General features: G+C 34.6%; 1 protein-coding gene across 5 annotated transcripts in view; it reads right to left on the reverse strand.

The window, feature by feature from the left end:
• Positions 1–14,058, reverse strand: part of SLF1 (SMC5-SMC6 complex localization factor 1) — a 34,331-nt gene that overhangs the window by 2,623 nt on the left and 17,650 nt on the right. For all 5 annotated transcript variants that reach the window (XM_068175703.1, XM_068175702.1, XM_068175706.1 and 2 more), the window contains 6 exons: positions 8,012–8,156; positions 5,834–5,979; positions 3,742–3,908; positions 3,145–3,248; positions 1,072–1,164; positions 511–693 (listed from right to left, as the gene is read on the reverse strand). In XM_068175703.1, coding sequence (XP_068031804.1) covers positions 511–693; positions 1,072–1,164; positions 3,145–3,248; positions 3,742–3,908; positions 5,834–5,979; positions 8,012–8,156 — 838 coding nt within the window. The remainder of the gene's footprint in view (positions 1–510; positions 694–1,071; positions 1,165–3,144; positions 3,249–3,741; positions 3,909–5,833; positions 5,980–8,011; positions 8,157–14,058) is intronic.

Consider the following 14,058-nt stretch of genomic DNA (forward strand, 5'->3'; position numbering starts at 1 on the left):
ATCATGATTACAGTATCAATTACTTTCTTAAACTAATTACTAACCTAATTGTGTTCTTCAGAGACCATCACATCAAGTTTCACAGATGCTGAAAAAATTTATCTTGAAATACATGAATATATAGAGATTTAACTGATCTGGTTTTGTGTTGTGGTAGAAATAGATCAAAACAAGAGAAAATACTTAGCCTTGATTGGTGATTAGGTAATCTTTATTTTCATTAGTGGAGATTATAGTTGCAATGCATGTGGTGTAAAATGCAGGATAAAAACATTACTATATTGGAAAAACTTGTGGAAATCTTAGTTAGTTTAATATTCAGCTGATCAAGATAAGTGTGAAAACAGTATTATTTTTATTGTAAACAAACCAGATTGGCTTAAAAGCGTTCTAAAATATTTCATAATAACTTTGTGTTTTAGGAAACTATCAAGAAAAACACTGAAAACTTCATATAGATTCAGAACAGCGGATAATTTCCCTAAACTAGTTTAGCATAAATGCACTCACCCCCATGCTGAAGTAGCAGCTTGCCAATTTCTGTATGTCCATTTGACAGTGCATCATGCAAAGGAGTCACCCCATCCACTTGACTGAGCAGGTCTACCTCTGGACACCGCTCCAGAATTTCACGGACACATGCTGTGCTACCATGGTTACAGGCTTCATGCAAAGGCGTCCAGCCAGCATAATCTGAATTATAAATCAAGGGAAGTTTTAAAACAGCAGAAGTAGTACTGAAATGTTAATAATGTCATTCATTAGACAGGAAAACACTTTACTTTTTTAGTACTCATTACAACTGGAATGGCAGCTTGTGATTTCAAAACAAGAAATTCTATTGAAAAATATCTGAAAATAATAGCATTTTTAAAAATCAGTAGAAAATGTGATGTTAAAATACTTCAGTTATAAATTCATCTTACCTTAATGTTTGTTGTAAAGCCCACAATTTGTGTTATTTAAAAGAGTTTTAGATTGTATAAATACAAACTTGTTACCAAAGAGATACTAATATAGTTCTTTATGTGTCTTAATTTCTTGGTTCGGTAGAGAAAATGAATAACTTACCTTTAACATTAATGTCTATTCCCGGCAAAGAGAGAAGCTGAATCAATCTCTCCACTTTGTTATTTCTGCAAGCTTTATGCAGGGCTGTCTCTCCTACCATGAAAAATTAATAGATTACACTAGACTAGACAAGATAGCAACTAAAGAAAATAATCAAAGGGTCTGGAACTAGGAGACCTGGTTATGAGCAGAAAACTCAATAATGAGTACGATTTTCCTTTATCCTGTTTAAACATCTTAAAAGAAAAAAAAACCCCACGGAGCTTCTGTTCCACCAGAGATCCAGCAATGAAATTGTACTGCAAATGGTTTAGCACAGGAATTATCTCCCCTCTAGTTCAAAGTTTAAAGCTTCAGTCACACTATAAAAGCACCAAGTGATCACAAAACACCAAAAATACTGGGTTTTGAAGCAATAAAACTTTAGAGTGCAGTTGCCCTCCCTTAAATTTATTCATGAACCTACATTAAGATGTATGGTTCTTTTTACACAGCATTTATAGCTTAATTCAAATGAATGTTTCTGGCTAAGCACAAATGCCTCTACATACTCAAGTATAAATCAAAACTTCAAATCTATTAGCAGATGTTTTGCTCTTTCTCAATAGGCTCTCTGACTTGGCTACAGCAGAGAAGGAGGGGAGAAAGAGGAAAATTAGTAATAATAATAGAATTATTATTAGTAGTAGACCCTGGGAAAAAAAAATTCCAAACCTCAGTACCATGTACAGCTGAAGTAAGTGTGAAAAATTAAACAGCAAACAAGTGAAAGCTGCTGCTTATATATGTACACCACTAGCTTCTATATGTACACCACTAGCTTCTGTGTTATAAAAACTTCAGACACATTCTAAATGCTGTTTTCTTTTCAATAATTGATTAGCTTTGAACAAGAGCCAGAGGGAAATCCTGATACCAGGTGAAAGATGATGAACCAAACATCTTAGAAATTCAAGATATCTTAGGCTACAACTCTTAGCTTTTATAGTAAGATTTACATGGAGCATCTTGTTATATTAATACCTTTACTATGTAAATCTGTCAGCTCCATGCCCATTCTTTCAACAGCAGACACTAATAATTTTAGCAGGGGGGAATAGAAAAAAAAGCAGGATTGATTTGCTTGGTTCCACTTCCCTCCCCCTCCCCTCTCAAGTTCCCCCCCTCTTCAGCTCACTTTTCTTCATAGAAATCAGATGTAATAATTCACATCAATTTTACTTGCAAAAGCAATAATAACAAAGGGATCCAATTTTAAAAAATGTATGGTCTGACTCTGTTGCTGAAGTTTTTTTAAACCTTTAAAGGAGGTGAGGTCTTCTTTTGTTTGTGATAATAATTCTGGTTTTAATTTTTTTAACAATTCCAGCTTGCTTTTCCCTGTTTTTTCTGAGCTTTCTCCTGGGTGCATATTAATACAGTTTTAGGTAAATTTCTGATGATAAAGATGAAAAAGTAGTTCCAGTAAATAATTCTGTAGCAAAGCAAACCTCATGCAAAGTACAATTATTAAACTTTTGTAGTAAATAGGAAATGAATTAATTACTATAGTGCTGTTTTATTCCTTAGGTACATGAGTTCCAGTACAGTTAAAACAAAAGCCAAGTGCATTTCGTAGTCTGGGCTGAATGCCTGGAAGAAAACAGTCCACATGCTTAAAACAGCTATGTAACATAGCATACTCCTCAGTCTTTGTTCACAGAATGTCTAGGACTCAGAGAGATGAAGACTGAATTATACTTGCAAATCAGGACACGTTGATCCTACCAAGCACAGGTTGAGGTGGATTAGCAAAGTAAGGCAAGCAAGACTGGAATCAGTTCACACAAACTGTAGACTGTATTTAATGTAGGGAAGGAGGAGGGTAATGAAGAAAGCAACTTTATTTTACCATATATACAAATTCCTCCTTTTAAATAGACATTGGAAAAGAGAAACATGGACCATAAGAAAATAATTCTTGGGCATAAGCTATCATTTTAGTCCAGCATTCATCAGGGGAAGTTTTTAAACATGAAACTATAAATTCTAATCACCTTAAACTTCTTAACATTAATTAGTTATGTAGAATACCTTTAATATTTCTCTTGTGTACCGCTTCAGCCAAACGATAACTCCCTTTGGTGTGTGCAGTCTGGACTTCCGTTTCTGCTCTAAGCTTATTAAAGATTAAGTCACCGAAAAGAAAGCAAAAGGGACACATTTAAAATCACTATTTCGTATTTAATGTGTATGTACTTAATGGTTTTAACTGTGTACATACAGGATACTTAGATTTATCCATTTCAGCATAATTTCTGAAATGTCTTAATTACATAATTTCTATGACATTTAATTATAACTGTATTTAAAACAGAAATCAAATAGGACTGCCCACTTTTAAAATTTCTTTGAAGCTAATTCTATGAACAGTGAACTTCTGTATATACCCTATAAATTTAATATTAGACAAATAAAACTACATCCATGTGCATATACACTGAAATTGATGATCAAAGAGAAAAGGGGAAATCCCAGCCCAGAGGTGTTACAGGCTTACAATGGAGCTTTCTGTCAGTTGAAGTAATTTGTAGACAACAAAACAGGTCACATAAAGTTCAAGAAATGTGTCAGGTCAGAAGCTGTCCCCCAAAGCAGAATAAAACTGGTGATGTTATAGGTATTACTTACGGTAGATCAGGCAGCACTTTGACTTGATTCTGCTTATCGTCATTTAGCATCTGTAATGTCCTTTGAGACTCAGGGCATGGCTGTTGCCCTATTTTCTTTTCCTTTGCTTTGTGTATCTCTGTCTCACGCATCCCTATCTCTCGCAAAGCAGGTGAATAGGAACAGACCTGTTGCAAAAGTAACATTTTATAAATGAGGAAATTTTCTTTTGTTACACTTGCTGCAAAGTAGCCATCTATATCCACATGTATCCATCTATATTCTTGATGTATCTCAGTTTTTAAAAATCTGATCCAGTCAGTCAGTCATATGAATGACTGTACATGTAGATTGTTTCAGCTTGTCTTTTGCATTCCTTTTTATGTTTTTGTAATTCACTCTTTACACTGGCCTCAGTGAGTGGCTTGTGTCTGAGACAGAAAATGGGAAATTCTAGGCCTCTCTCAGGTTTCTGGTAGCTGAGAAAATCTGGATCTTTTCAGCTGGACATAAGATTGAGTACAGTCAAATGACTTTCATGTATTAAAACTAAGTATTTACAGACTTCCCGCTCCTAAACCAGGGAGCAATTTGGTTAAAGACAGTCTCACTCAACTCCTTCATCTCTTCTGAGATAAGGGGTTAGATTAATTCTTTGTGCACTGCAAAGGCAGTAAGCCAGTTATCCCTTAGCTGCTCTCTATTAGGACAGCCTTGGCTATTGTAGATGTTAGTCTCTTTCCAGTAACATAAACTTTCAAACCCACTTACACTGCTCATTTAAAAAAGTTATCCAAGTTTCTGCAGTTTGCCAAAAGTGTATGAAAAAAGGCTAGTGAGGGGAATTCATCTAACACACAACAATTATATTTGAAGAAAGGTATTAAGGAAGGCTTTGCGTATTTAGCCGTTCACTGTAGATCTTGCAGGCAATGTGCAATAGGTGAGGAACACCTTACTTGCACCTTCACTGCACATTTACCACCAGGGAGTTGTTGAACTTAGAGAAAAGCTGAGCTGATAAGATGCTGTATGAGAAGAACTGGCAAAACTGGAAAATTTTTACTGTATGGAATGAGAAAGAAGACTTAGTCATACTAAGGAAAACAACAAAAAGCACATAGACTTGTTTCAAGCACTGTAACAATTTTTAAGTAGTTGCAGAGAATGATCAGTAGGCATGGCAATGCTGAAAGTAGCAATTCTGCTCTATATGTGGCAATATACATAAAATATTAGTATGCAGTTGGTTTATGTTAAGAATTCTGACAGTCTTTTGTTCAACCTCTGTTTAAATGTGCTGTATTAACAAACAATGACCTCTCTTCACAATAAATTCCTGCAAAATTAATGAAAACTTGTGTATGGGTAATGTACAAAGGCATAAATTTGGGTTTTTTGTGATTCTACCTGTAGAATAGTAGAACACGGACAAACAGCTATGGATTCCATATTCTGTTTAGTCATTAGTATTAAGATAACTGAAACGAGACTCTAGATCAGGGCTTGACATTACCGTGTGATTGCCCTGATTTGCCTGCATCCTGCCAGCAGTCATGGCTTTGAGAATTTCTTTTGCAGCTTTTACCATGTTTTTCCTCACTAACTATCACAAATTGTGATTTGAAGGCAAGCAAAGGTCTGTGAGTAGGACAAAGTTTTTAAGAAGAGAAATTCACAGGAATATACTGCGGTTCAAAATCATAAAATCTTGTATGTAATAAATGCCTGGACCTATCTCTTCAAAAACCCTGAAGGAAAAGGTAGCTGAGAAAAATCACACTATATTTGGCATTCTCCTTAAGTACAAATGTAACACTGCAATCATTATATCAGGGATTACTTTTAAAAGCTTTCACTGCTGTTGCATTTTTTCACTTTCATGTTAACTGCATGTAAACAGATACCAGGTGTGACAAATTCTCTGGCAAGAAAAATCTTACTATTTTTCTGGACCCAGATCTCAAGCAAAGAGAAATTTAAATGTATGGAACACATGGAAAGACAATGCAGGCAACAAACATTACCTTAGACCACAAATAAAAGATATATTGCTAGACTTTTATGAATCAAATTACTTGTAAAATACTGAAGTGTGGTAAGTTTTACTTACTATTTTCTGAAGAGAAAGATGTTCTGTAGAAACAGCAATATTCCTCTGTAAACACATTTGTTTGAAAATTGCTTCTGCAACAAACAGTTGAAGCCATTCGGATGGTATGGCACAAATAAACATTTTTAATTGACATACAGAAAAATCTGGATAAAAGCAATTGGAAAAAAATAAAGTAAGCCTAAAAATGAAAATACAGAAATCTAGATACCTAGTTATCTAGAAGACAGATCTTCCAGGCTTTTTGTTCCTATTGCAGATTCAGAAGCTTATTCTCCACAAGAATTACTAAAATTCTTCACATTAAAATAGATTATAACAATCATCTGGTACAATGATAACACACTGAGAGAATGTTAAACATATTTTAGAAGACAAAGCATCACTTTTTGTGTGAAAATTTTTTAAATGCCCTTAATACAATGTTATAAAAGTTATGCCTTTATTTTGAGAATAAAATTAATTTTTGTGAAGTTCTGCAAGTGATCACCTTTTAAATCTCGAAGAGACACAAATTCAGGTAAGAGTTATAACAAATGAACAAGAAATCTGCAAATAACACATGTGACCTACAAGTTCTACATTAAAAGTCACCATAAGCAAATCGCAACTCCATTCAGATGTAAACAGCTTATACTGTTTAAAAAAATGCCCCACACAGTGGCAGAGAAACTTACATATCCATACAACATATATCAATATGTATCAGGCATATGTCTGACCTACCTGTTTTGGTAAAGAAGACAGAAAGACTGATTTTTTTCTTACAGTAGTAAGATTTTGTATTTTGATTCTAATAAAATAATTTTGTCAAAATAACAACTGAAATGGTTGGTAAGTAAGACCTGCAATAAGGAAGGAAATCTTTACTGTATTGAGGGAATCTTCTGTTCTGCTATGAAGTGCTCATAAATTAACTGATCTGTAGGCTCAATCAAAACAGAAATCCAAGTTTGAGAATACATTTGCTACTCAAAGTATAACTGAATTCAGAAAAACTCACAACAATTTTGCTTTGAGTGCTGCAGATTGTACTACGTGGTACAGGTCAAATAATCTCTATAAACAGACTGAATCCTCTTCTTGTTTTCCCTTTTGTATACAGGAAAGTAATAAAGTCTTCCATAAATATTTATCCAAGATTGTCCCGATTATATGACGGCTAAAATATCCATTGAAGTGGTACATATTAAAAACTCCATTGATTTAAACACCATAAAGTTCAAACTGATTTGGCCGTCTAAGGACTAAGTCAGCCTATATAAGTTCTCATAATTTGCTTTCTGTAAGACTGGAGTGGAACAAATTGTCCAGAGATTAAGATTTTAGTGTAATTTATTTTCATGATGGTTCTTCCCAAGTGCCCAGGTAGAAGGCAGATACAATTTACATATACCTGTTACCACAGAACATGATGAGTGGAAAAGGAGTCAGGGGAAGCTTTGGTGGGAATTGATTTTGAAAATTAAATTAAAATAATTCAATACTTTCTTGAGATAATTTTGTCTTCCAAGCTCCTCAACTCCTTGCTGCTAAAAGTACAGATACCTCAACTGATATTCCATATGAAATGATAATGGTTATCTGAGTCATGAGATTTCTGTTTACCTAGTCTATTTAATGAGAAGGAACTACAGTAATTCATGGGACTCAATGGAATTTTCTCCCATTCCCTCCATTATGTCCAAAGATTTGTAAGGAGACATTGTAATGTTTTATTTGAAGTTGTAAGAGTCACACAGTTCAGCGTAGGTTTTAGACTTATGACTAAATTGTCTTTAGCAATCTATTGATTTTCTGGAGTGATAAAATTTGCCTAAGTAAGGTGCCTCCGATTGCTTGTCTGAATTTAAATTTTATTATATGCTCAAAGCTTCTCCTAAACTGAAAAGAGAGCTCCAAAGTTTTTTTTTTTCTTCCTCAGACTATGTGGTCTTGCTTTCACATCAACATTTAGACATTTATTTAGAGGGACTTTAATAAAAAACCCATTCTATTTGATCTTTGCTTGACACCAACAGGCACATACAAAATAAAATGGTTTCCTGCATATGTACACACCATGCAGTGCACAGCTGCAACACAGGATAAAAAACAATTTGAAACTAAACCAAGGATTTTAATTAGGACTTAGTGTATCCAAATAGAAGACTTTTGAGAAGCCTTGCAAACACTCACCATCACATGAAATGGCAAGGTAATGCGCCAAATCAGGCACTTGATGAAACACATTTCTGTCCATAAGCAAACCTGAGATGATCCAATAGTCCACTACAGTTCCAAGAATTGCATTTAATAGACCAGCAACTTCACTTCTGAAATCCTAAATGGAAAAAAGCATAGGCGTATCTATTGATCTGTAATATATAAAAAATTCACACTGATAATGTACCAGAAATAACATCGAGAACTTCTTTAGATAAAAGCCCACTCTGCTGCTCCTTCACTGGCCTTTTTTCTTCTGCTCAAAAGCTAACTATTGCAGCCAGATAAACAAAATTAGTGCTACTGATGCCATATCAATTAAGATTTGGTACTGGAGAAAAACAGGTTCTATGAAAACATCATTTAAAACTATATGCAAAATGGTGTCAAAACTTACAATTGCAATGTGATTTCTTTTTAAATTAGGTTTTGTTTAACCGTAAGAGTGCAAGTACTGCACTTATTCCAATTAGCCTTGTGTTTAATTTGACAATTGCAGAGATCTTTTTCTCCCTGTTCTATTAGCACTGCCTTTTCCTGAAGATTTCACCATGAAATAAACCTCTTTTTGTGACTATGTATGTCTGTGCCAAAAGGGAAAAGAATGCAAAGTGTTAGTTTCCTCCACAGAAGACATTTTGGCAGTCATTTTGCAAAAGGAAACTTTCTTCAGCTACTAAAAATTTCAAAGAGATGAGCAGCTGCAAATTTAGGAAAAAAGCCATATTTCTGAATATTAACCCTACAATCTTCTACCTTGAACAGGCACACACATTAAAAAAAAAAAAAAAAAAGAAAGAAAAAAAAAGACCTTTATATATGTCTACATATATGTATCCTTATGGCTCCCTTCCAAGTCAGCTTATTCAGTGATCCTGTGAAAATGGTCATGAACAAGTAAAGAAAGCTGAAGTGTATTTTCTTCAAGAGGCATCAAGACAACAGACAGGAATTTAGCTATCCAGACACCACCATAAGATAGATGAATGCATTTATTCACCCATATGAGAACTTAATCAATACTGGTCAGGTAAAGCAGTGTTTCTAGTGTCTGAGTTAGTCTGTGCAAAGTCACATCTCTCTACATATCTTTCTGAGCCATAGTAGAAATATTTTATAAAATTACTCTGAAATAAGTTATTCCTCTGACCTCATGTACCATCAGATGTTTTGAAAGCACAGCTTGGAAGAACACAGGCACCATAGTAGGAACACATTAAATTCATCTGACCTAGGTCTCTACCAGAGAATTACTATTGTTACACTAGAGCACCAGTTGATATATGGCATCTTGTGAAAGATAATGAGTACTTGAAACTGGACAGTTTTGGATAAGAGACAAACCAGACTCAATGGGTACACACTACAGTCAATGATTTGTCTGATACTCCTTTGAGAACAAAAGTATGTTCAAGGTTGGTTTAAAATAATTTACTAGGATTCCTTAGGAGCTGAAATGCACCAAAACCAGTTTGAGCATCAGTAAGTCAAACAGATGTACATATGAACAATGGAGATGGTGACATAGAGGATAATAAAAACACTATAAAGTAATTTGTTGAAAACTATACAAATACTGTCACTACAGTTAACAGTTACTTGTCACTCAAAATAAAAGGAATAAACACAAAAAAAAATAAACACAGTGTGGGGTGGAAGCATAATCTCCATCTGTCAAGATTTTTAAGAACTGGCCAGACAAAATCTGTTACGAATGTCACCTCCAAGACTGCTTCCAGGCCTACTTCCTCTTACTTTCTTAAACTCTACTCGATTTGGTCTTCCCCTTCCTTTACTATGTCATAATACTTTATTATAAATGAACTGTGAAATCTCATAATGAAAAAACCCTGAGAACACAGATATGGCATGTCAAAAACCTGAAAGTATAATTTTTAAACTAAAGTTTAAATATTTAAAAAGGTACATTTACACTCCCTATCTTCTGAGGATTCAGGAACAGAAACTGAAGAACAACTTAAATATCTGAAATGCATTTACATTTCGCTTAAGTATGCATACCTCTTATCACTGGACCCCAAAGCAAAATACTGGGTGAATAATTCCACCAATAGTTCTTTACTGGAAATAAATTTCACAAACTCAGCAAATAAGCACAATTTTAACAAAAGTTAAGTGACAGGACCAAGGACATATAGATGTAATCTGAGGTAGATAGAGATGCAAAGCACAAGTATTTACATTATCTTTATGGTTTCTAAATCACTACCTTAATTAATTAATTTATGAAATACTTTTAAGAAAAAGGGTGGGGGTGAAAACAGACATTGAGGGAGCAGACTGAAATAATGACTGTCAATGCTGCAAGTTTAATAATTTTTCACAGTCAGATACACAGTGACTATTAAATGTAGCTGGTACTCTAGCTGCATCTACATTTGCCCAGCCAAGTATCTCTGCATGCTGACAAGACAAGCCAAATACTGCCAACTTGTGTAGGCTTGGTTAGCATTTTTGTAAAAGAATGCTAAGACAAACTAAGAGCTTCTCCTCAATATTTTAAATAAATGGTTCAATGCTACAAATGAGGGAGAGAGAAATTGGTCTAATTTGCTGAAAGGACCATATGTTCTAAAAATGTTTTAATGTTAATATGTTAAAATATTTTCAATTTCAACCACAAAACAATACACAGTAATGAAAACATATGCAGTATTAAAAAGTAAAAAAACCCCAAGCTTTTCCATTACATTTGAAATTTGCTACCATGTATGACAGTGCCAAGACCTCTTTTTTCCCACTCTGCTCCTACAACAAGAAAGCTGGGAGGGGCATCAACCTAGACAGATGACCCAAAATGACCAAAGGCATTCTAAACGTTGTGCTCAGCAGTAAAATCTGGGTAAAGGAGGAAGAGAAGATGTTCGAAGTGATGGTGTTTGCCTTGCCTAGTAACTGCCATGTCTTATGAAGCCCTGCTTTCCAGGAAGTGGCTGAACATCTGCCTGCTGATGGGAAGCACTGAATGGAATCCTTATTTTGCTTTGCTTGTGGGTAAGTATCTGTTTCAGTTATTAAACTGCTTTATATAATGTCATACATTTTTAAATTTGTCCTTCTGATTCTCTCCCTCAACCCAATGCAGGGTGGGAACTTACCTGCCAGCTGAGATTGACCCACTACACCATGTACAGCTAATTAAGTAATATGCAGTGAAACCTCTTTTCAAAATTCTCTTCCTTGTTCTTATTGTTGAAAATCAAAGCTATCTCGCTAAGAAAGGCATAGAAGTGGGAAGAAGCTATTGACTGTGTTAGCATACAAAGGTTACATCACTTCAACTGATACCTGTTAAGTTAGCAAAAGCAATTCCTACATTGCTGTTCCATTTAATGCTTTGTCAAGTCAAATACAGTGCTACGGTGGCAGAAGTTTCACAGTGTGTTTTTACATATAAAAGTTCTTATAGGAAAATTAATTTTAACTTTTTTACTTTGAGCTACTGAGTTATTCTAAAACTCTACAGAAGAGGGTTTTTTTCATGTGCTGTAAATGGAGTACTCCACAAATGCCTAAAACATACTTCCAAAAAAGCTACTGCAAGTGACAGACCAGAAAGACATTTGGTTCTACACCACACAAATTTATACTATGGAACTAAAAACCTGAATGAATGCCTTTGTCACCTCTTTGTCAGGCTATGTAAGACAGCTTTTTTAAAAAAATCCCCACCAGTATTTTCAGGGATGGAAAGCATTTCTGATACCATCTGTGACATTGTGAAAAACTATGCAATAGCTCAGTGCAACTAGAAGTGTTATAAGCAACATACACATTTCCTGGTAAATTCTAAAACTGAATTAAGAAATTTGATTCAAGGAACTTTGACCAGGAGTTCCCCCATCAAACCTGTTTAAATAATATAACAAACAATATATGCTAATTTATTTTAGAATTATATTAAAAATTGATCTGAAGAGCTCAAATAATAGGAAATCTTTTATATTCTTTGGCAGTACCTTTTTAACTACAAGAACAGTGTATCAATATTATTCCACCATGTTGTCCAAACAGGTTAACGCAGTGATCAGTGAGGACATCCAATTTCCTGTCACTATTTTTATTCTGCTACTTCTAAAATACAGCAAATTCTATCTAAATCCAGAAAACAAATGCACTCAACTTCATGCTTTGCTTTTTGCTCTTTTTGGACTGCTCTTTTTACATGGTGTGTTTACACAAATACATACAACATAATTTTGCAGCAACTCAGCACTAGAAGAGAGGAAACATACACAGATATTTTCCCTGCACTCCAACGCTCTTTGTTGCAACCTCTTTGAATCACAGAGAGAATCTGATTCTAAAAAGCTAAAAAAATTAATAACTGCTCATTTTTACCAGTTAGAAAATATTACATTAGATATGTTCAAAGAAAGGGTTTAGTTAAATTATTCATCTGTTTCCACTTATAGAGATTTTCGCTGAAGAACTTTACAGAAGTTTGGTATATCACAACATGAATGTTTGCTTCTTCCCACAACCTAACACACTTAGTTACACTGAGAAATATGGTTGGTCACCCCTTTGCAATATGCTACCAACCACATGCAGACAGTAACAATACCCAAGATCACTCCTTTTATTTACGTTTCTGGATGGCCCTACATGCTTCTTGTCAAGGTGTTAACCTCTTAAGCAAACAGCTTTTATAAAACAAAACTGGAAACAGTGACTCACACCCTCAAACTGAAGACAGAAAGGACAATTTTGCACCCAGTATACTACCTCTAATGACATGGAAATACTGTGTATGTATTTATGTCTCTCTGAAATGACAGAAAAAAGAAGGAGAAAACACAGTTCTGTCTGCACAGCTAGGGAGGTTTCACTCTTTTGATTTTCTGAATGACATTTTAAACTGTGTTACGGAATTTTAAAATTAGTCTGAAAAGACAGAAAAATATCAAGCTTTAGTAGAACAAGATTGATAATGAATAAAGGGATGAATGAGTTGGATTGTAAAAATATGGTATTTCGGTTTAGAATTTAATTTTGCCAAAAATGCAATGGGAAAGAAAGTGCAATAGATAAATAAATATGAGGAACAGAGCTGTTAGAAAAAACATAATACACTACAGATATTATGAGGCAACAAGCTGCTTTTTAAGGCTAGAATTCATCTGTGTAGGACAGTTTACACTACAGTGCGTAAGATCAAAGTGAGAAAGCAACAGACATCCAGGATTTGTGCTGAAACGATGATTCTGATTTATATGTATCTAAAACAAACAGTATCTAAACAAGAGGCATATCTCTGTGGTTTATGTTGTGTGTGAGGATTAAGCTTATTTTTCATATATGTAGTACAGTCTGACAAAAGTGATTATTCTGCCAGTGCAAGGAAAGGTTTATGAGAAAGGCATGGCTTTACAGTGCTGGAACCTGTCAAAGGAAGGCATAGCAAAAAAACCTAAATGGTACCTACACTTAAACTGCAGATTCAACACCAGGAAAAAAATGAAGGCAATGTCATTTTCCAAAGAAACAGAATGGCTACTGACACCAACTGCATGTAAGCCTGCTTGCTGCTCAGTACCTTTGAAAAGATAGGTTACTTAAATATAAATATGGGTACAGAAGCCTAATTTTAGGCACTTTTAAAATATCTTGACCGAGGATAAAAAGCAGCACTGTTTCACAATGTCTTGCTTTGATAGCCCTCAAAAAAGGTAGGAGGTCTGGCTAGGTTAGATGATTCAAGCTCTCATTATGTTTAATCTTTTTGCTTTCATAGCATAATGAATAACTACTTGGCATTACATTGAAAGTGCTTTTTTCTCTCTGAAATACTTGATTTTCTATTGTTCTGTTACTGTACGGAGCAAGTGAATGGAGTACCTATTTATTCTGTGCTCTCACAATAATTTGAAAGAGAATGCAGTTAGGTTTTATTTTATGTGAGAATCTAGAAGTCAAAGATGTTTTACAAGGCCTCTTGCTTCTGAAAAGAAATAGGTGGTATAGAGGACACTTAGTATCTTTCAGGTCAATGTCCT

This window comes from Anomalospiza imberbis, chromosome Z (genome assembly GCF_031753505.1).
Source record: "Anomalospiza imberbis isolate Cuckoo-Finch-1a 21T00152 chromosome Z, ASM3175350v1, whole genome shotgun sequence".
NCBI lineage: Eukaryota > Metazoa > Chordata > Aves > Passeriformes > Viduidae > Anomalospiza > Anomalospiza imberbis.